Source organism: Myxine glutinosa, chromosome 5, assembly GCF_964187855.1.
Source record: "Myxine glutinosa chromosome 5, kmMyxGlut1.1, whole genome shotgun sequence".
NCBI classification, from domain to species: domain Eukaryota; kingdom Metazoa; phylum Chordata; class Myxini; order Myxiniformes; family Myxinidae; genus Myxine; species Myxine glutinosa.
This window is the reverse complement of record NC_136265.1, coordinates 30,992,586-31,015,073: the sequence shown is the minus strand read 5'-3', so window position 1 is coordinate 31,015,073 and position 22,488 is coordinate 30,992,586. Positions and strand designations below refer to the sequence as shown.

Sequence of the window (22,488 nt, the reverse complement as noted above, 5' to 3'; positions counted from 1 at the left end):
CAATGTACAAAAGAGCACGCACAGCTGTAAGGACGAAGGACGGGAACAGTGGTGAGTTTGAGGTGAAGGTGGGAGTGCATCAGGGGTCGGTACTAAGTCCACTACTATTTGTAGCTGTGATGGAGGTGCTGGCTCAGACCGTAAAGGAGGGTTTACCATGGGAGTTGTTGTATGCAGATGATCTGGTGTTGATTGCGGAAAGTATGGATGGACTGAAGGAAAAGATGAACAAGTGGAAGGAATGTATGGAGACAAAAGGTCTGAAGGTGAATATCGGAAAGACAAAGGTGATGGCAAGTGGTAAAGCATGTGGTGAGGTGGAAAGAACTGGGAAGTGGCCGTGTGCTGTGTGCAGGAAGGGTGTCGGAGTGAACTCCATTCAATGTACAATGTGTGCTGAGTGGGTTCATCAAAAATGTAGTGGTCTGAGAGGGTCATTAACCAGTGTGGCAGCTACATTCAAATGTAAGGTGTGCACAGAGGGAGCTGCAGATGGAGGAAATGTTGAGTTGGATCTTGGAGACGGCGTGAAGCTGGAAGGTGTGAAAACATTTTGCTACCTCGGAGACATGCTGAATGGAGAAGGTGGATCAGACTCGGCAACGGTTGCTCGAGTGAGATGTGCATGGAAGAAGTTTCGGGAACTGAGTGGCGTGCTGATGAGGAGGAGAGTGTCGCTGAAGCTGAAGGGAAAGGTGTATGCTGCATGTGTGAGAAGTGTTATGATTTATGGGAGCGAGACATGGGTAATGAACGTAGAGCAGCAACGAAGGCTGGAAAGGGTGGAAATGCGAATGGTTCGATGGATGTGCGGAGTATCGTTGAGAGAGAGGAAGACAAATGATGAATTGCGAAAGATGATGGGAATATTGCCTGTGATTGATGCTGTGAAGAGGAACAGGTTGAGATGGTTTGGTCATGTATTGAGGAAGGATGAAAGTGACTGGTTGAGAAGAGTGATGGAAGTTAATGTAGAAGGAAGTAGAGGACGGGGAAGACCGAGAAAGACTTGGCTAAAGATGGTGGAAGAAGAAATGCGGGCAAGGGGGTTAACAAGGAGAGATGCAGAAAATAGGGCAAAATGGAGAAGATTGTCATGGGGACCGCAAGGCTAACCCCCGCTCTAGCAGGGAACATGGCCTTAAAATGCATGTTGTTGTTGTTGTGTTGTTGCACGTACAAATTTAGGGTTCAATTTTCCCATATTGACAGAATAACACTAAACGTCTTCAAAAGTTAAAATAAAGATCCATTGATATCTGAGTGAATATCCATGGCAGCAAGGCAAAAGGGAATCAGATTTGTGATGGGATACACAAGGTAGAGTAGATTGCAGAGAAGCTTGGTAGGGTTGATTACTACAAGTCAGTCTGGTATCCAGATCTTGAGGCCAATTTTAAATTAAATATATATAAAAAAATTAATATATACATTTTAATTTTTAAATAATTTAATTAAAAGTTGTACATTCATGTACAATCTATCTATAATTCCAGTAATCTCTGTGTGTATGTTTGTATGTATGTATGTATGTATGTATGTATGTTTGTCTGTGACCGCTGTTTCTCGACAACTACCGGTCCGATATACTTGAAACTTGCCAGGTATATTGCTGGGGACCCGAGGATGTGCCTTTTCAAGGTTTCATATTAATCGGAGAAGTAGTTACCGAGCTATGTCCAAAAAACGATTCAACCAATCAGAGAGCAGCGAGCTATCACGTGTGCCGAACGTGGCGAACAGACTCTGCCTCGGACGGCACATTTGAGAGCGTATTCATTTATTTCACGTTGGCAAACTATGTTGGCGTTCAACTATGTTTTAAAACTAATTAAAACTAATTTGCGATTCATCGTAACTGCGATATGCGACCTTCCGGACAGTGAAGACTGCACTTCCGGCAGCCAATCACAGAACGCGTTGTTGCGTAGGCGTGGCCGATGTGAGAGCGAGCCGAGCCGAGCGCGTGCGCCATTACGGTTCGTAATTCGATTTCTTCCGGAGAAAATAATAATTTCTCGATTTCTTATGCGCATTATTTCTCCCAATTTAGTCAGAGCGAAGGGCGGAAGCGAAGAGCGTTGTTTTTTTTGTTTACGGGCGTACGGGCGTACGGGCGGGGTAGAGCGTACGGGTAGCGTTTTTTTTTTTTTTTGGCAAGGAACGGGCACCCACGTACGGGCATGCCCTAGTGTTAATTAAACACTTACAGAGTGTAAGTACTACTTGCTGAGCATATTTTTTATGCCTCTGCTTATGAAGTCGCTGGAGGAATTATGTTTTTGTGTTGTCCGTCCATGTGTCCGTGATCGGTTTTTGTAACCGCGATAACTTAAGAACGGCCAAAGGGATCTAAGTCAAACTTGGTACAAGTATGTATAATCATGCAAAGATGAACTGATTAGATAATGAGGCCAAAGGCCAGAAATCCCATTCGGTTAAAAATTCTGTTTCGGTGCTAACTTGTGAACCAGTGATGGTATTTTGACCAAAGCTGATATAAGCAGTGGCGTAGTTAGGGTTTGTGGCGCCCGGGGCTAAAAGTCAATACTAGCGCCCAACAGGCACTAGCATTCTAGCATAGTCAGTAATTTATACGGGGGTGCCATATGAAAGAGCTCTAAGTTTCCCCAGCAGATTCAGCAGCAGAGCCCCAGAAGTTTTTCAAAATGAAATTTAGAATATCATTACTTCACTGGAAGAAGGCCTTTCAGAAGTCTTCAAACCTAAAGAATAAAGATTGGCAACCAAAATAAAAGGCTCAGAAAACAATATGTAAAAAAAATGTTGTAAACTTTAATTTGCAATTCGTTTTTTATTTTACTCTTGAAAAATCTTGAGAGTAATGAACAAGGAACTTCAGGCCCGAATTATCACCTTTACAGCGAATCTTCTTCGGACTGCAGGGAGGACTTTACGGCACACCTGACCCATCATTATTGCCATCACCACTCCCCACCACCAGCAGGCTATCGCCAAGCCTGCACCTCCAGAGGCAATACAGGGCTATGATCATATCTGCACAGGATCCATACATTCTCTGCAAAATAATCCTCTGGCTCAAGCTCACCACAGTACAGTCATGATGGTATTGACTATCCTCCAGGTCTGCTTCCATTTGCGGCAAGATACTAGATGTGCACAGAGGCCACTTAACATGAAGACGTCCCGTCTGTTCATCACCAGCCAGGGCACATAGCTTTCGCGGAGGCCAGCCAGGCCGTGAGCTACCAGACCACCTCAGTGACAAGGCAGTACTACAGGACATGCCAGACAGTTTTGTCCCCTGTGCGTCAGAGCTGGGAAGACGGCAGACATGTTCAGGTTCCTCTGGAACCGAAACGCCCAGACCGGAAAACACTTAATGGCATTCTCACCTTGGTGAGACAGGGAGCCAAAACGTTCTCTCAAGCCTTTCTCGCGGTACATTCTGCGAGAGGGCATCTTTGAAGGATACATGGATGGAAGGCCCCAATAAAAAGAACAAAAATGCCCACACCAGAAGGTGACCCAGGTCCTCTGACATTATTAACTCCATGAGAAAACATGCAAATGCGGACATACATGCAAACACTGGACTGTGGTCACACCACCCGAGGATGTGCTCATTCTGACAGTATTCCTACTCCTACACTCTACTCGGGTGCCCCAGAAGAAGCTGGAGAACAGCTTCTCCAGAGCCAGTCCACCGCATAAGGAAGTGGGGAGACTCTAGCCAAATATAACAATTTAACTATCAACACATTCTTGATCAATAAATTATGCCCTTCCATAGTAAGACGACGAGGCCGCCAATGAACGACTTCAGATTCCATATCCCTGATTACCCGCAGCCATTTCTTGGCATCCATGCCACCGGGTTTAAAACAAAACCCCGAGGATCATTAACAGATATCTCTTCTCCGTGTACGGGCAAGAAGGGGCAGAGCTCGTCCTGTGCCGACCAAAGTGCATGACCTCCCTCTTCCTAGCATTGACCTTGGAAGAGGAAGCCAACCCAAAATGCTCGCAAAGACCCGTCAGCCTGCACATGGTCACGGCATCAATGACGAACACCGACACGTCGTCCATGTACAGGCTCACCTTTAGGAACTCCCTATGGGTTCCGGTGACTCAGAACCCAGGGAAGGCTTGGTCTGCTCGCAATGCACATGCAAACAGTTCAATACAAAGGTCAGGTGACATCGGGCATCCCTGCTTGACCCCAGAAGCGAATGGTTAGGTTCCCGAGAGATGTCCATTGACCACAATATGGGCTTCAACGGCCCTATAAATGAGGTCAACCCAATGCATCAAATTTGGTCTAAAGGCAAAACAGTCCAAAATGGCCATCATGTATTCATAAGACACTCTGTCAAAAGCCTTCTCCTGGTCCAAACTGACCATGCTCAGTGGGGAGGCCCTTCCCTCCACAACCTGGATCACCTCTCGAACCAGGCCCAGGCTGTAGGACATTTTGTGACCCGAAAAAGCAAAAGTCTGATCTGGTGCACAAGATCCCCCCCTGACACTACACACCCTGCAAGACAACACCTTTGTTAGTATTTTGTCGTCCACATTCAACAAAGTGATTGAGCGCCAGTTGGACAGGTCCTCCTGATCACCCTCCTTGTCAATGAGGTTCATCATTCCCCGGTGCATCGAATGTGTTAGCCTGGTAGAGGCCGCAAGATTACTTGCAAGCAATCCTCCAATGATGTGCCAAAGGCTACCATAAAACTCCCCAGGGAGGCCATTGTCTCCCGGAATTGTATTCTTGTCCAGACTCTCGACCGCAGAAGACAATTCTTCTCGGCTCACCAGTTTCTCCGAGGTTCTCCGCTCACCTCTCCAAATGCTCCCGCAGTTTGTGGCTCAGTCGATTACCTAGGTGGCTGAGGAAATCGGCCACTTCCAAATTATCTACCGGTAGTTTTGCAAAGAGCCTGAGTAATAGTCCTCCAGAACCTGAGTAATCTGGCCCAAATCAGAAAAAGGATCTCCCTCATTTCTGATTTGTGGTAAAAAGCCCTTCTGTTTGGCACATCGTTGGAAGAAAAACTTTTACGTACACTTTTCATTCCCTTCCAATATCTGCAGTCTGCTTCGGAAGAATGACGGTCTTCGCCTTACTATCAAAGCAGCAAAAAATCCTCCCTTTCACCCAGCGAATTTTGTTCGACACGTCGATATCTTCACAGGGTCTATTTTGCAAGCCTTGGAGGCATGCCTGCATGCGCTTCAAACGCTCTCTTTTCCCTACGGCCCCGGCATGTCACTCACCCATCAATAATTGCACAAATTAATGGGTAAAAGCTGCAAATATCGGGTTCTAAGGTATCACACATGTTTTTTAGCCAGGCCAGGACGTTCGTTCCTTCACTTTTATATTTGCGTTTTCGTGCGAGAGTGCTGGAGCAGGATTACAGTGAAACTTTCGATTTATTACTTGCAAAAATGGAAAGATTTTTCAAGTACAGTATATTGGTTGGTCTTGTGCATTATTCTGTCTGTTTGTTTGTCTGTATTTCAGTCGCCTACAGGTCACAATTTTCAACCAATCTTCACGAAACTTCACCAAATGGTAGGGTTGGTCATAAGCAAGAAGCCTATTGTTTTTGGGGTCAATAGGTCAACATAGGCCAAAGGTCACCAACTTTTTCAAATTTCTAAAATCCTCAATTTTCATCCGATTGACTTGAAATTTTAAGAGGATTTTCATATCTGGTCACTAAATTCAACCACCAACTATTTTTGAGGTCAACATCGGTCAAAAGGTCAACATAGGCCAAATTTCTAAAATCCTCAATTTTCATCTGAATGACTTGAAATGTGAAGAGGATTTGCAAACCAGGTCACTAAATTCAACCACAAATTATTTTTGAGGTCATCATAGGCCAACAACTTATTTTAGGGATTTCGCAAGTATCGTGCTGTGCTCGACATATTCCTTGTTCTTTTTATTGGTGCATATTCCTGAGATTAAATAAAATACCAGTCTGTATTAAACAAACCTGTACAATAAACTTGTGTGAGGATATAGAAGAAAAAAGGAAAAAAAAAAAAATTTTGTTGTTAGTTTTACTCAAGGACAATGATGTTTTATTTTACTTCATTGGTTGTAGAGTAGCGTTATTCGGTTATATATATTCACAATGAAGACAATGCATTCCCCTTTTTCTGTGATACAAATCTACTGAAATTGTACTGCAAAGAATATTATAAAGATGAGATAATTTTTTTAAACATAAATGTGTTTTTCTATTGTTTTTTTTTTCTTATGTTGCAGAGACATCTGTGGAGTATTCTGTAAACTTGGGTTCAAGTCCGGCTCGGTCGTTTTCACGCAATGCAATATTGAAAAGAAACATGGATAAGAGAAGCGGAACCTCATTTGCTGTGAAGAAATGTGATATGAGTCACATTGGTGAAAATGTACAGCAAGATGCTGTTTTTGAAAAGGCCTTTGCTGTTTTTGAAAAAGCCTTCACAAGTTCTGCATCTATCTTAAAGATGCTTGAGACGACTCAAACTGATGGAAAGCTGTACAAATGTTCTCTTTGTGAAAAATCCTTTACAACTTCGTTTCTAAATCTGCATGAGATGATTCACACTGGAAATAAACCACACAGATATTCTTTCTGCAAAAGAGCATTTCAAACTTCATCTCTGCAAAGCACACATGATATGATTCATGTGACAGAAGAGCCACATGAATGTTCTATTTGTCAAAAATCTTTTCTGTCCCCATCACACTTGAAGAAGCATGGGTTGACTCACATGGTGGAAAATCCACACAAATGTTCTGTTTGTCAAAAATCCTTCAAGTCGTCAAATGAACTAAAGAGACATGATTTGATTCACAATGGAGAAAAGCCATACAAATGTTCTGTTTGTCAAAAATCGTTTGTATTCCCATATGAACTAAAGAGGCATTATTGGATTCACAGAGAAGAAAAGCCATACAAATGTTCTGTTTGTCAAAAATCCTTCATATGGCCATCCAAGTTAAGCAGACATGCATTCACTCACAAAGGAACAAAGCCATACAAATGTTCTGTTTGTCAAAAATCCTTCATATGCAAATTTCAACGAAAGATACATTATTTCATTCACAGTGGAGAAAAGCCGCACAAATGTTCTGTTTGTCAAAAATCCTTTATCTATTCATCCGAACTGAAGAAACATGATTTAATTCACAGTGGGGAAAAGGCATACAAACGTTCTGTATGTGAAAACTCTTTTTTATTCTCATCCCACCTCAAGGACCACGAGATTAATCACAGGCAAGAAATGCCCCACAAATGTTCTGTTTGTAATAATTACTTCACATATTTATCCGACCTCAAGAATCACGAGATGATTCACAGTGGGGAAAAGCCACACAAATGCTCTGTTTGTGAAAAATCCTTTCCATACAGATCCAAACTAAAGAGGCATTATTTCGTTCACAGTGGGGAAAAGCCACACAAATGTTCTGTTTGTCAAAAATCCTTTATATCCTCATCCACACTGAAGAGACATGATTTGATTCATAGGAAAGAAAAGCCACACAAATGCTCTTTTTGCAACAAAGCCTTCACATCTGCGTACTGCCTAAAGAAACATGAAATGGTTCACATGGATGAAAATTTCCAACAAGTGTTCTGTTTGTGATAAAGGTTTCACAACTTCACAGGGTTTGGGTGGGTTAAGGGGTGGAAAAGCAGAGTAAGAAGAATGCAAGAAGAGAGGGAGACAATAAGAAGTGACAAATCTAATTGCGATGGTCAAGAAATAGTTATTTTGCTGACTTGCTGCCTCTGAGCTGCGTTCATGGGTTCAAATCTTGACCCAGCTATAAACTGCTGTCATCGTATTTTGCATGCAGGTCGATTCTTCAATTTTTGCACTGACCTTTGGATGGATGTTAAAGTGGGTGTCCTGTTTGCTAGCACTAGTTGGTGGACGTCAAAGATCCCACGTTGTCCTGTGCAAAGAGTCGGTGAGATATTGCCGGCACCATGAACGAATTACAAATTCCTGCACTTTCTTTCGAGTATCCTGTGTCAGAGTAGCGACCCATCCAGGTTGTAACCATAAGCAGCCTCGCCAAAGACTGCCTCGGCTGCCCTGTGTGCATAATGGCATGAGCTTTTCCATAATGGAAAAGAAAACGAAGAAAGATTATGTGGTGATATTAAAATTTACAAAATTTATTTCACAATAAATGCTGCAACTTATTTAATCCTTGTAAGTTGCACATTGTCATATTCACTGATGCAAGTGATAGCGTCAGTCTTGGCAGGAAGTGAACAGGAAGGACTAACTTCTCAACCACACACGTGCTCTGTATCTTATGTTACGGACCAGTCCATTCATTAATTGCTTGGGAAAGGTTACATTTTCTGTTAAGTTTCCTTTTCAGTAACAACAACAATAACACGATGAGTGAAAAGGAAACGGCATTTAGGGAATGAAAAAACAGCAAAGGACGAACGAGGAAACAGGTGTTGGGACTTCTCTTGAGCTGCCACGCTTTTTTTTCGAGGAGTGCATATCATTTTAAAACTGACATTCACAGTGAAGGAGAAATCAGGATCTTCTGTGTGCGAACCTGTGAAGGTTTAATGACTCATCGATCCCTTTACCACGACGGATCAACTCTAATTTGCTGTGCGCTGATCTATGGCGATTCAGCTTCTCTTCTTATATCTACCCTTTGAGGTATTCTCCGCTGAACTCCCTCAACTATTTGTTGGATCTGCCTGTCGGACATTACACTTCACTTGTTTTCTCGGTATCTATCTAATAGCTGTTGCTTCTATTGCATCAATGGCATCATTTTGATGATTTACATGCCATTTCGAGGATGCAATCGGTTTGTAGACCGTTGTGTACTCTTGGAGCTTATTCATCCCTATTAATTTTTGTTGCACATGTGGTGTATATGATCAGAGTCATTGGTTTGCACATCTTTCGGAAGTGAAAAAAATTTAATATAACAAACCATTCAGTCAATTCTATTAACTTGCAGTTCTTTAACTCCGTGCTCATGGACCCCTTGAGCTGTGCTCACGATTCCAGCTCCTCTGACTGGTGCAGGGAACGCAGGGGGTCCAGGACGGGTTGCTGAGATTTGCGGGTGGAGGATCCTGAACGTCAGAGCGGGACAGACCTGGAACCCGGTACCGGGTTCTCTCGTGATGGAGAAATCACGTGTATGAATATCTAGGAGAACAAAAAAAGGAAGAGTTTAAGACGAGTTTGTTTGAAAGTAACTTTACTCCGAGCCTGAGCTTTATTTAAAACAGGTTCTGTTTCTCTGCAGATCCTATAGTGCTGGTGAAGTTGGAACTTGAACCTACAGGTGGTTTACCCTCACAAGGTAAGAATTTAGAACAACATTCTACAAGTTGAAGATAACCTTACTGGATCATGGCTGGACTGGTGCAAGGGTATTTATTAGATGCCATATGCGAACTCTCAGCTTTGCTCCCCCTTCTTCAACACAAAATTAACTTTTGAAAATGAATATTATGCATTGGTATAAAACTTCAGCATTTATAATTAGATTTATTTTACATGAAAAAGGTGAATCTGATTGTATATCCTCATTGTTCTCACTTTTAATAATATACAGTATGTACTCAAAGAATTGCACATTATTATGTATAATATGGACCACATGATGTCACAATGTATTCCTGCAACAAAGTTGATTATTACAATTTAGAGTTTCACTTTCAGTGTTTTCAGTTTACCAAATGTCGAAAGTCTGGAGGTGGATTAACGGGTAAGGTAGCTGGCTTGAGATCTTAGGGTCCCGAGTTCTGGAGCCTGTGATACGCCCACCATTACCAGCAGTTTTCAGATGCCGCGTCATGGGGTGTACTCCTGGCGTCCCCATAGGTGGAGTGAGTGGCAAGGAATAATGAGTGGCAGGGAACGCAGGGAATAATAAAATTTGTTTTTTTTTATGTTGATGTTTTGGCAATTTAATGAGAGCTGAGTTTCTCTATCATGCTGTGAAGAAGAAGAAGAAATAATGCTTTGTTCACGCTGTTTCTCGGGAAGAAGAAGAATTATGGTTGAGTTTCTCTGTAAGGCTTTTCGAGTTTGAAGAAGAAGAATTTTCAGAAGCATATCGTTTCTCTGTAACGTTTTCCAAGTTTGAATAAAAAGTTTCTCGTTTGAAATTCACAGCTCAAACCAACATGCCGGAACTCCAACATGAGGTCAATGGCCGTTATATTTTATATGCACAGTATATATTTATGTGGAAATGATGGGTCGTATAATGAAAGAGGGCACAAAAAGGGGGAAAATAAAATGGCACAGCAAAGATGAGCACCGCCCAAGGCACCTGACGATGTAGGACACAAGCCCGAGCGCATGCAGGTGGGGGGCTGCCTTTGTTCGTCGATATATGTACTTTTTACTTTTTAAAGGAAGGAAATATATAAAATAGACAATCTGAGGAGGGAGCAGGGGTGTTCCATCTAGTGGGGTGTTCTATTTTGAGAAAAAGGTGTTTACACATTCCAGTGGAGAGAAATGGGTGGGGGTCATTTTAGGAAAAAGGTTTCTGTTTGGTAATTCGCCAACATCACTGCACTACATAAAAGGTGCAAAAACTGATCCCTTAAACTACAGACCTATCAGCAAGGTCATGGAATCCATCATCACAGTTCATAGGAAATATTTCCTTTTCTCCAACAACCTCATCTCAGATCACCAATTTCGTTTCAGTCCAGGTCACTCTACCTTGGACATGCTGCTTCTACTCACCCAACAATGGATGGAGGCCCTCAATGTCAGACATGAGTTCAGAGCCGTCTCTCTGGACATGTCTCATGCTTTTGATACAGTTTGGCATCTTGCCTTACTTTCCAAGCTGTCTGCCTATGGCACCCAAGTCCAATTCCATACATGGCTTACTGACTACTGCTCTCATAGTCAACGTGTGGCACTCAATGGAATCCTTTCATCTCCTCTCCCTGTCAAGACTGGAGTGTCCCCAAGGCAGTGTTCTGGGCCCAGTCATTTTCCTGGTCTTCATCAATGATCTCTGACTCTGGAAAATCCTCTTTATCTATTTACTGATGACCTCCTCCCCCCTCTGCCATGACATCCCTCATCCTTCAGACAGGCAGGCTGTAGCCTCTTCCCTCTCGTCAGACCTTGAAAAAACCTCAAGATGGTCAAACGCTTGGAATATGTCTTTCAATCCTGACAAATCTCACACTTTCACGATTTCTCTCCGAAAGGACCGTCTGGCAAACCCTCCGATCTACTTTCTGAACAACCCTCTTGAGGAGGTTCAGTCATTCAAACTCCTGGGTCTCATCGGCATCCTCCGTTGTACGAAGTCCTTCCTTGGCACACCTGAACTCTTATCCACTTACAAGGTCTTCATCTGCAGCTTGATCGAGTACTGCTCTCCCCTCTGGTCTGGCTCCCCTGCCTTACATCTTGCTCTGGTTGCCGCTGTGGAAACAAAGGCATTTAATATTATTGGAATCTCACGATGAAGATGTAGTGACATCCCATCAAAAAATTCTGTCCATTCAAGGCTATTAACTTTGTGAAAGTATTTGAATTCAAAAGCATTTAAATCTATGTTTATTTGTATTATGTACTTTTGATTCTATTATTTATTCAATAAGATTTGTTTCATACTTTTTACATTCATTGTGTTTTCCTTTTATATACCATGACAGTGATTTTTCTCCACTCCTTTGTTTGGTTTTTAATCAGTAATATAAGGTGGAATATAATGGGTTTTCATCTTGCTTTCTTTTATCCCCTCCCTCCTCCTCCCTCCCTGCTCAGTAGTATGGAAATGCCCATTTTGGGATGATATGAAGATTTTAGGGCCCGAGTGGGAGGTCCTTTTAAATTGCCATTTGCCCCAGCACCAACATTTCTATGATGCTGTCAGAGTAGCGTTAATCAGTTATATGCATACATAATTAAGGTAATGCATTCTAGTTTTTTTCCCCATGAGATAAATATACTGAAATTGTACTGCAAAGAACAGTAAAGAGTTAGGACAATTTTCAAAAACATAAAGGTGTTTTTGTCTTGTTTAAAAAAATCTTATGCCCCCTTCTTATGTTGCAGAGCCATCTGTGGAGTATCCTGTAAACTTGAATTCAAGTCCGGCTCAGTCGTTTTTGCGCAACAACATGTTCAAAAGAAACACGGCTAAGAGAAGGAGAACCTCATTTGCTGTGAAGAAATGTGAAATGAATCACATTGGTGAGAATGTACAACAAGGTGCTATTTTTGAAAAAGCTTTCACAAGTTCTGCATCTACCTTAAAGATGCCTGAGACCACTCAAATTGACGAAAAGTTGCACAAATGTTCTCTTTGTGAAAAATGCTTCACAACTTCTTCTTTTCTAAAGGTACATGAGATGATTCACATGGGAAATAAACCACGCAGGTGTTCTTTCTGCAAAAGAGCAGTTCGAACTTCTACTCTGCAAAGCAAACATGAGATGATTCATACTTGTGAAAATCCACACAAGTGTACCGTTTGTAGTAAAGCTTTTACGACATCATTTGCATTAAGCACACATGAAATGATTCACGTGACAGAAAAGCCACATGAATGTTCAATTTGTCAAAAATCCTTTGTATTCCCATCCCATCTCAAGAAGCGCGAGAAGAAACACAGTGGGAAAAAGCCGCACAAATGTTCTGTTTGTCAAGAATCCTTTATATCCACATCCAAACTAAAGAGACATGATTTGATTCACAGTGGAGAAAAGCCGCACAAATGCTCCTTTTGTGAGAAATCCTTTAGATCTTCATCCGACCTCAAGATGCATGAGAAGCTTCACAGGGGAGAAAAGCCCCATAAATGTTCTGTTTGTCAAAAATCCTTCGTATGCAGATCAAAGCTAAAGAAACATGTTTTTATTCACACTGGGGAAAAGCCATACAAATGTTCTCTTTGTCAAAAATCATTTCCTGACTCATCTGAACTAAAGAGACACGAGCTCATCCACAGGGGAGAAAAGCGGCACAAATGTTCTCTTTGTCAAAAATCCTTCAAAACCTCATCCAATTTAAACAGACATAAATTTATGCACAAAGCTGAAAGGCCACACAAATGTTCTCTTTGTCAAAAATCCTTCAAAGCCTCATACGACCTAAATAAACATTATTTCATTCACAAAGGAGAAAAGCGGCACAAATGTTCTGTTTGTCAAAAATCCTTCATATCCTCATCTGAACTAAAGAGACATGATTTGATTCATAGTGGAGAAAAGCCGCACAAATGTTCCGTTTGTGAGAAATCCTACATATCCTCATCCGACTTAAAGAGACATGATTTGATTCACAGTGGAGAAAAGCCGCACAAATGTTCTGTTTGTGAGAAATCCTTTAGATCATCATCCTATCTCAAGATACATGAGATGATTCACAAAGGAGAAAAGCCACACAAATGTCCTTTTTGTCAAAAATCGTTCATAACCAGTTCGAAACGAAAGAAACATGTTTTAATTCACACTGGGGAAAGGCCACATAAATGTTCTCTTTGTCAAAAATCCTTCATAAGCAGATCTACACTGAAGAGACATGATTTCATTCATAGTGGGGAAAAGCCGCACAAATGTTCCGTTTGTGAAAAATCATTCACCGACTCCTCCGAGCTAAAGAGACATGATTCGATTCACAGGGGAGAAAAGCGGCACAAATGTTCCCTTTGTCAAAAATCCTTCATATCCTTATCCAATTTGAACAGACATGAATTCATGCACAAAGGAGAAAGGCCGCACAAATGTTCTCTTTGTCAAAAATCCTTCAAAACCTCATACAGCTTAAATAACCATTACTTCATTCACAAAGGAGAAAAGCCGCACAAATGTCCGGTTTGTCAAGAATCCTTTATATCCACATCCAAACTAAAGAACCATGCTTTGATTCACAGTGGGGAAAAGTCGTACAAATGTTCCGTTTGTGAGAAATCCTTTAGATCCTCATCCTACCTCAAGATACATGAGATGATTCACAAGGGAGAAAAGCCATACAAATGTTCTGTTTGTCAAAAATCCTTCATAACCTCATCCGAACTAAGAAGACATGATTTCGTTCACAGTGGAGAAAGGCCACACAAATGTTCCGTGTGTGAAAAATCCTTTGTATTCCCATCCCACCTCAAGATACATGAGATGATTCACTGGCAAGAAAAGCCACACAAATGTTCAGTTTGTCAAAAATCCTTCACATCTTCATACGAACTAAAGAGACATGATTTCGTTCACAGTGGGGAAAAGCCACACAAATGATCTGTTTTGTCAAAAATTATTTTCATTCCCAGGCGACCTCAAGGTACATGAGATGAATCACAGAGGGGGAACTTTAAGAGCACTTAAAAAGCATTCCGAGGAATATCACGACAAATGAGCTACAAGTGGAGGCTGTCAAAGGTTCAGTGAGGATTCTAAAAAAAAGCCCTTGAAACGAAGCTATGAGAATGAAGTTTCACAATCTGGTTCATGAATAATGATCCTTTAATGAAAAATGAGATGGAGATTTTGGTTCTGGGAGAACTTCCTCCCACTTCCTAAAACCCACATATGGAGATGACAACCAACAAGGGAAGCCGCACAAATGTTCCGTTTCTGAAAAGTCCTTCGTATCCTCATGGAAACTAAAGAGACATTATCTAATTAGCAGGGAAGAAAAGCCACACAAATGCTCAAAGACATGTGAAAATATTGATGAGGGTGGATAGGCACACAACTGTTTTCATTGTAAGAAATGATTGGCATGAAAGACATGAAATGATTCACAAGGGAGAAAAAAAAAACACTCGAATGCTCTTTTTGCAACAAAACCTTCACATCTGCAAATTGCTGAAAGAAACAATGAATGATTCACATGGGTGAAAATCCCAACAAGTGTTCCGTTTATGATAAAGTTTTCACAACTTCGTATTACTTAAAAATACATGAGTTTGATCACACTGGGATATCATCACCTCATTCTCATGTTGAATGCACAAATACATCACAGAAGATTGAAGAAAGAAGAGCTGCCTGACGAGACAGACACCAAGCAGTTCAAGACCAGCAGGTAAATGATCCCAGAATGTACAATTGAACACAAATAAGGCTGATTGGAAAAGATAATTGGACATCACTGTGAGCTATATATTTTATCTTGTATTAAAACATATATTTATCTTGTATTCAAAACGATTTTTATCTTGTATTAAAAAATATATTTTATCTTGGCTGTTGGAAGAATGGGATGGAGGGAAAAATGCACTAAATATGATTGGGGGCAACAGGTGGACAAGGCAATGCATGAAACAGGAAGGAGGAGAAGAGCAAAACTAAGATGGGAACTTCAACCAAGGAGGGAATTAAAGAGGGTTATGGTGGTAGAAAAGATTTGTGACAAAAGAAGATATTAGGTTTGCTATGAACTGCTGGCTTGAAGCTATGGTGGGAAGAGGGGTTAAACTAACTCAAGAAGATGGTTCCACAGGGGTAAGAAAGATGATGAAATTTGTAGAGATGAGCAGTCAGCCTTGGTTTTAGAAGGCAAACAAGGATTCTGTCATTTGAGGGACCTGTACATCCTGTCGGGTTTGGGTACGTTGAAGGGCTGAAAAGTGGAGCAAGAAAGAGGGGCGACAATAAGAGGTGACAAATGTAATTGTGATGGAAAAGCAGTAGGCTTTATGCAGACTTGCCTCTGAGCTGTCTAGTCTTGGTTTTCCATGCAGATTGATTCTTCAATGTGATCTTGGGGGGTGATAAATGCTAAATATGGCGTAGTTATTTCCATATTGTGAGTTTATAATAAATGTAAAGTAATCTTCTTCTTCTTCTTGCGTATAACTGTTGCAGCAGCCTATAAGGACAAGTCCAAGTTGCAGAGCCAGGTCAGAGCATCATCTGTCACAAGGTGGATTTCCTTAATGCCCCCTGGGAACCTCCTCAGTGTGCAATAATTCACAATGTGTGATATGATCTGGTCTGGGTGGCTGCAATCACATGCTGAGTTGTCCCGGGACTTCCACTTGAAGAGATGGTGTGCAGTCTTGGCATGTAGGGTGTGGATCTTGTTAAGGGTGGTCCACGGTTGCCTGCCTTGGTTGAAGCCAGGAGGCACAATGGTGGGATCTCGCACAACGTCCTTGTTGGTGAAATCCACGTTTTCCCACTGTGCCAAGCCACCTTTGGGTCAAATCCTGCTTCACGCAATGTGCCTGCAGAGATCCAGAAGGGTTTGTGTGATTTTAGTCGCAGTTTTGACCGACTCTCTAGGTCCTCGTAGATTGGTAGGTCTAGGTTGGCTTCAATGTGATGAAATTCCCACAGGGACCTTGCCTTCCATCGTATATCAGGGGTATAATATTGGACAGGCCACTGTAGGAGAGTGGTTTTCAGAGTACCACTAATTATCCGCATTGACGAGTTCAGGATAGGGTCGAGGCATTTGGTGTGGCGACTCAGCCCACACAGGGGAGCAGTACTGAGCTGTTGATTACACAAGATCAAGGCTAGCTGTCCAAAGAGTGCATGCCATTACTTTTTTATTTTCTGATTTTAAAGGATATATTAAATTCTGAATTTCACGAGTGTCTCTTGTTTACAAGAAAGAGAGATTAAAGCAAGCCTGGTAGCTATAGTTTGAGTGAGGCAGAAAGTAAGACCAGCAATCCTGACACGGAGAGTGTAAGATAGTTCCGGGCACCACTTTAACACTCCTAAGTCTGAACGGTAGTATTACCCTGGGCAGTTGCTGTCTACAACCGACTACCTAAACTAAATTCATCATCCCTGCAAGCCCTTATTTAATGTCCTTATCCTCAGTTCCAGTCCTAAATGTTCCCTCCTAACTTTGCACTAGGTCATTTCAACAAGTTTAAGCGGCAAAAGTTGTCTCTGCGCTCCATTTGTCACCTCGATCGGCTATGGCGTCACCCTGCATCAGAGAACCGTGACTTGAGGGGGATAGGAGATCATTTAGCCAAATAACTTTGTTGTCTTGTGACTTTCCTCTGTCTTCTATCGTGCATCTGAGGCCTTCATCCACAGGTTAGTTAAGGATCTGCCATCCGTCGCTTGATCTGTTTGTGGGTGCGTATGTCGGTAATGAGTAACTTAGGGTTAGTTTATTAAAAATTCGATCCACTTTGTTATTGTTTATTTCTTGCTTATTTCATGTTATATTGTGCATTCCCATCCCTGTTGTTATTGAAACAATACAATTTACAAACCTGATGTGGTCCTGGGTGCATTCTGTTTGTTCTGATGGTCTCATCTGGTGGTTCTGGAAATCCTGTTCAAGGCAAATTGGTTGCAGTCCCCTGTGCTGTCAGAAGCTCGCATCATGTGGTCATGGTTTACTCAGCCTCATAAGATCGACCACATGGGCGCCGATTAGCACGGCACTTACTCGCTTCATGGACCTCAAGCTGTAAGGTAGCGTGGCTTTGGATGCGGGGATCCGGCATAGTCCAAGAGCTACTGCACTTTTAATCATGTGTCTTGAGGCCAAGAGGCTTGAGGATGGTTTATGAATCAGAACTTTGTACTGATTACGAAAACCAATTTCTTAATTGCTGCAGCTGCTGATTTTGTTTGGTGAAAATACCATTTTGTACTTTTATTTTATTTTTTTAACCTAAAAATGTCAAAAACGTTTTTTTTTAAATTCAGAACTATCTAAACATCACCACTACGCGTATGTGTGGTGTATTAAAATGAAGCCCATCTCTTTGTGGACATGAATAAGCATTAGAACGACATTAGGAATATGACATGGTTATCAGAGACAATTTTGTCGATAATTTGAGAAAAGGACTCCTATGATTTTCATAATGTGTACCATGAGTCGCGATGAAGGTGGGTCGGTGGGCCCATCACTCCGCCGCCACCAATAGGTCGGTGGTCCCTCTGTCTTCTTCCATCTCATTTCTGGTCTTGCACCCTCTGCCCTCTGTGTGCTTTGACCCTCCTCCTCCTCCCTAGGTATCTTCAGGATGCACACGGTCCACCAGCAACCCCCTCCTAGTGAAACTGCCAAAACCCAAAAACACTGCTCACCTGCCCTCATTTATTCCTCTTTTTTTTCCACCTGTTGAACCACCATCCACACTCTTCTCATTATTCCTTAATGGGCTTCAAGTCAGCGGTTCACCATGATATTTTCTACACCCGTTAAACTATTTCCCACCACTGCCAAAATTTTGCTTATGTATCCATCTTGTTCAACCCTTGCGTTATCTTCTACACCTCATCGTCACCTGCATCCTTTGTTTGTCTGTCTTCATCTACTTTCTACTTCCGCCCTGCTGTCGACGTTTCCCCTTTCTCCTGCTGTTCCCTCTGTTATGTTGTGTCCTGATCTGTTCTGTCCTAGCTCTTCCATGAGCCTTGACCGTCCGTGTATTTAAAAAAGTAAAAAGAGCTGAAATAAGTGAATATCTTTTTATGCCTCCGTTGACGAAGTCGACGGGGGCATTATATTTTCAGGTTGTCTGTCCGCTGTCCGTCCGTCCGTGATAGGTTTTTGTTACCGCAATAACTTGAGAATGGCTGAAGGGATCTTAGTCAAACTTGGTGCAGGTATGTATAATGAGGGAAAGATGAACTGATTCGATTTTGGGGTCACGATGTCAAATGACAAAGGTCAGAGGTCATTTTAGGTAAAAATCCTGTTACTGCGATAACTTGTGAACCAGTTATGGGATTCTGATCAAATTTGGTACAATTATGTAGAATGATGTGAAGCTGAACTGATTAGATTTCGGGGTCAAGAGGTCAAAGATCAAAGTCTGTAATTGGTCTATAACTTGAGAACAGCGAAGTGATCTAATTCAAGCTTAGTATAGGTATGTATAATGATGTAAAGATTAACTGATTACATTTTGGAGTCAAAGGTCAGAGGTCATGTCTAGTAAAAATGTGATAACTTGAGAACAGCGAATGAATTTAAATCAAACTTGATACAAGTATTATACTGATGTTATAATGTGGGCGGAGGCATATCAGAAGACGTCGTGATGTCGAAAAGTGTTGTTCTAGTTTTTATTAAAGTTAGCGGTTTCCGAGCCCGCCAGCCTAGATCAAATGACGCCCCAGGCAAGGGGCGTCTTAGGCGCCTCCTCTCCGTCTATTCAACTTTCATCCAATAGTGTATACTTTAGCTTGTACAAAGCAAAACAACACATTACACTTGGAACCTTCATCATGTCTTGTTTGCGTGCTTAGTAGAAGCTTTTCTGACACCAAAACTTGGTGTACCTTTTTTTTGTTGCAAATCACTATTCTTGTGCAGAAATGTGTGTGTTTCATCAAATAGTGTATTTAGTTTGTGCACAGCAAAACAACACGTATTACAAGTGGAACCTTTTAATAGACTTTACATGACTTTAAAAGTCCTTTTAATAGACCCCTAAGACCTAAACACCGTTTACGCCCCTTAGACATGTTAGACAGCTTGGACCCATGACCATTTAGATATTTTAGACCCTTTTTACATGCTTTGAGAGATTAGACCCTTTCGACCTCTTAGACACTATTATGACTACTATTGGAACGTACCCTTTAGACCATATAGAACCTTTTATGCACACACCGTGCAAACATCTCTAGGTATTCTTACGAATCCCAGACTATACTTTTTTCAGCAAGTGATGCGCAAACTCGACCCACCCAGGAGGGTGTGTACCACTAGTACGTAATAAATAAATGCCCCTAACAAATCTGCTGTAATGATGTTTTGGTTTCTGTCGGTGTCATTTAATTAGCTATTACACATAGTCATCTGCTTTGTGACTATTTTGTCCGCAAACGGCTAAATGGGGTCTCTCTATCTGTAGATCTAGATAAACGGCAAGATCTCATTCTTGGTGTATAGTACAGCTGAGCTTGTACATTCTCCCTCCTTCCTTTTTCACCGCTTGCTCCGTGAACATGAAAGATATTTGCACAGGATATCTTTATTAATTGTATCCAGTTTGGCAAATGTGTAAAACAACAGTTTCTATAATGGAATTATTTTCATATGCACAGGACCGATAGGGATTTATTTATGAAGGCTAACCAACTGAATCAGTTCTGTAAGTCCGTGCTGATTGACGGTCTTGGACCGAGACCTCCTGAGCTGTGCTGACGATCCGAGGCTGACGATCCGATTTGTGAAATGCATGATAATGATGACATCATCAGTGAAGTGTTATCATTATCTCTCAATGGTGAAGAATCACTTGACAACCAGCCATAAATGTTTTAATCGAATGCCTTATCCTAAAAATCTGAAATTGCATGCACATCATATCTGACCCATTTGTATTGAAATATTAAATTTGTGGCATCATAGGTCACATGGTTTGGCAGCCATATTGGATTGAAGAAAAATATTACATAATTATATCTCTGAAACCGGTTACCCTATCAATGTGAAATTTTACAAATGTCATCTAACCCCATTGTTGCGTATACTTTAAAAATGATGATGGTGTAGGTCATGTGGTTTGGCAGCCATATTGGATAGAAAAAACAAACCTTTTCCGATCAAAACAAAACTTCACAAATGTGATCCCCTGCCCATACATATGCAGAGTGTACATTTTTTATGTCATATGTCATGTCGTTTGGCAGCCATATTAGCTTGAAAGCCGATATTTTTTTTAAATGCCTTCTCCGAAAACGTTTTACCGATCGATGTGAAACCTGTCCTGTGGTAAAAATGTGTTACTTCAACAGCTGAAGGGATTTAAACCAAACTTGTTAATTTTTTTTAGGACAGTGAACGAGGGCATCTACCCATTGTCATGGGCAGCAACTAGGCGGAGGCATATTGGCGACAGTCACATTGCTCTCGTTTCTTTATTGAAATTCGCCCTAAACAAGGCTGCGAGCCACTAAATGTGAAGGGCTACACATAAAAAGAATAGGAAAAACCTAGCAGAACCTTCACTCAGTCCTGAAACAATGAAACCTCTTCACAGGACCACTGTACATGAGGGGGGACACAATGAAACCTCTTCACAGGACCACTGTACAGGAGGGGGAAACAATGAAACCTCTTCACAGGACCACTGTACAGGAGGGGGTAACTTGACCAATATCTCAATGGTGAAGGATCGCTTGAAAACGTAAAAAACATTCTTGTACATATCTGGATTCGGATCTTCAACAAAATCGAAACAATTCTTCCTTGTCACACACAAACTGTCTACCAAATTTCGTCTGAATCCGTCCATAACCTTTTGAAGATATCCTGATCACAGACAAAGACAGGTGTGAAAACATAACCACCACACACCTTTGGCCGAGGTAACCACAGTTAAATTAAAGGTTTCGTTGGATATTTTTTGTCATAATTTTTAGCCTCTCAAACTCATTTAAAAAAATTTCAGTCACAAGGTATGGTGATTGAATGTTAACAAAAAATGTTATGAATCTGTTTTTATTGTTGCCAGTACATGCACTCCCTATGGGAGCAGCAGAAAGGGTCATGTTTGTATCCTCTGGAGTATGTAGACTACAGTAGATCTTGGCTCGGGTCCGTAAGTCTTTGGGGCATCCGAATATTCACTAAAATCATGTAAAGCAAATAATTCCTCAAGAACGTCGGGTTTCCTTACTTTCAGTTTATTGTCAAACAGCAATAGCAAACAACAACAACAGGCATTTTAAGGCCATTTTCCCTGCTAGAGCGACTGTTTAAAAAGGTAATTTGTACCAATTGAGTTTGTGGTTTGTTGTAATAACTCCAGTTGTTGAGTTTGTGGTTTGTAATATTTTTACTTGAGGTGGGGCGGTGCCCCACAAAATGCCACTTTGAGCTATTTATATACATTAACAAGACGTTTGTCCAAGGAGAAAAAAAAACCCTTGGGGAGAGGGGATATCATTGGCAATAACATTGTTTTCTAATAACATTAGTATTATGCGATAGACTGACGGATGGAAGGACAGACTGACGAACTGATGGACAGACTGACGAACTGATGGACTAATGGACTTACGGACAGATCGAATGACGGACGGATGGACACATGGAATGATGGACAGATGGAATGATGGACAGATGGAATGACGGACGGATGGACAGATGGAATGACGGACGGATGGACAGATGGAATGACGGACGGATGGACAGATGGAATGATGGACAGATGGAATGACGGACGGATGGACACATGGAATGATGGACAGATGGAATGACGGACGGATGGACAGATGGAATGACGGACGGATGGACTGACGAACTGACGTACGGATGGACTGACAAACTAACGTACGGATGGACTGACGAACTAACGTACGGATGGACTGACGAACTAACGTACGGATGGACTGACGAACTAACGTACGGATGGACTGACGAACTAACGTACGGATGGACTGACAAACTAACGTACGGATGGACTGACGAACTAACGTACGGATGGACTGACGAACTAACGTACGGATGGACTGACGAACTAACGTACGGATGGAATGACGAACTAGCGTACAGATGGAATGACGAACTAATGTCCGG

The 22,488-nt window shown here is 41.6% G+C and overlaps 2 protein-coding genes across 5 annotated transcripts in view; both read left to right on the top strand.

Annotated features, from left to right (window-relative positions):
* LOC137427751 (uncharacterized) overlaps nt 1-17,213 on the top strand; it is a 40,782-nt gene extending 23,569 nt beyond the window's left edge. Inside the window, exons 6-9 of one of the 4 annotated variants that reach the window (XR_013623448.1) lie at nt 9,290-9,346; nt 12,085-12,222; nt 14,992-15,051; nt 15,834-17,213. Coding sequence is in view for 2 of the 4 variants with exons in the window: in XM_068117460.2 (XP_067973561.2) it covers nt 9,290-9,346; nt 12,085-14,261 (2,234 nt within the window). In the remaining 2 variants the exon portion in view is untranslated. Of the gene's footprint in view, nt 1-9,289; nt 9,347-12,084 lie in introns of all 4 variants that reach the window. The other 3 variants (XR_010984566.2, XM_078777805.1, XM_068117460.2) reach the window with 3 other exon arrangements.
* LOC137428120 (uncharacterized) lies at nt 6,220-7,635 on the top strand. Its single transcript, XM_068118051.2, has one exon. It carries the CDS (start codon nt 6,349-6,351, stop codon nt 7,633-7,635), a length of 1,287 nt encoding a protein of 428 aa, XP_067974152.2. The 5' UTR covers nt 6,220-6,348.
* Nucleotides 17,214-22,488: the final 5,275 nt, after the last annotated feature.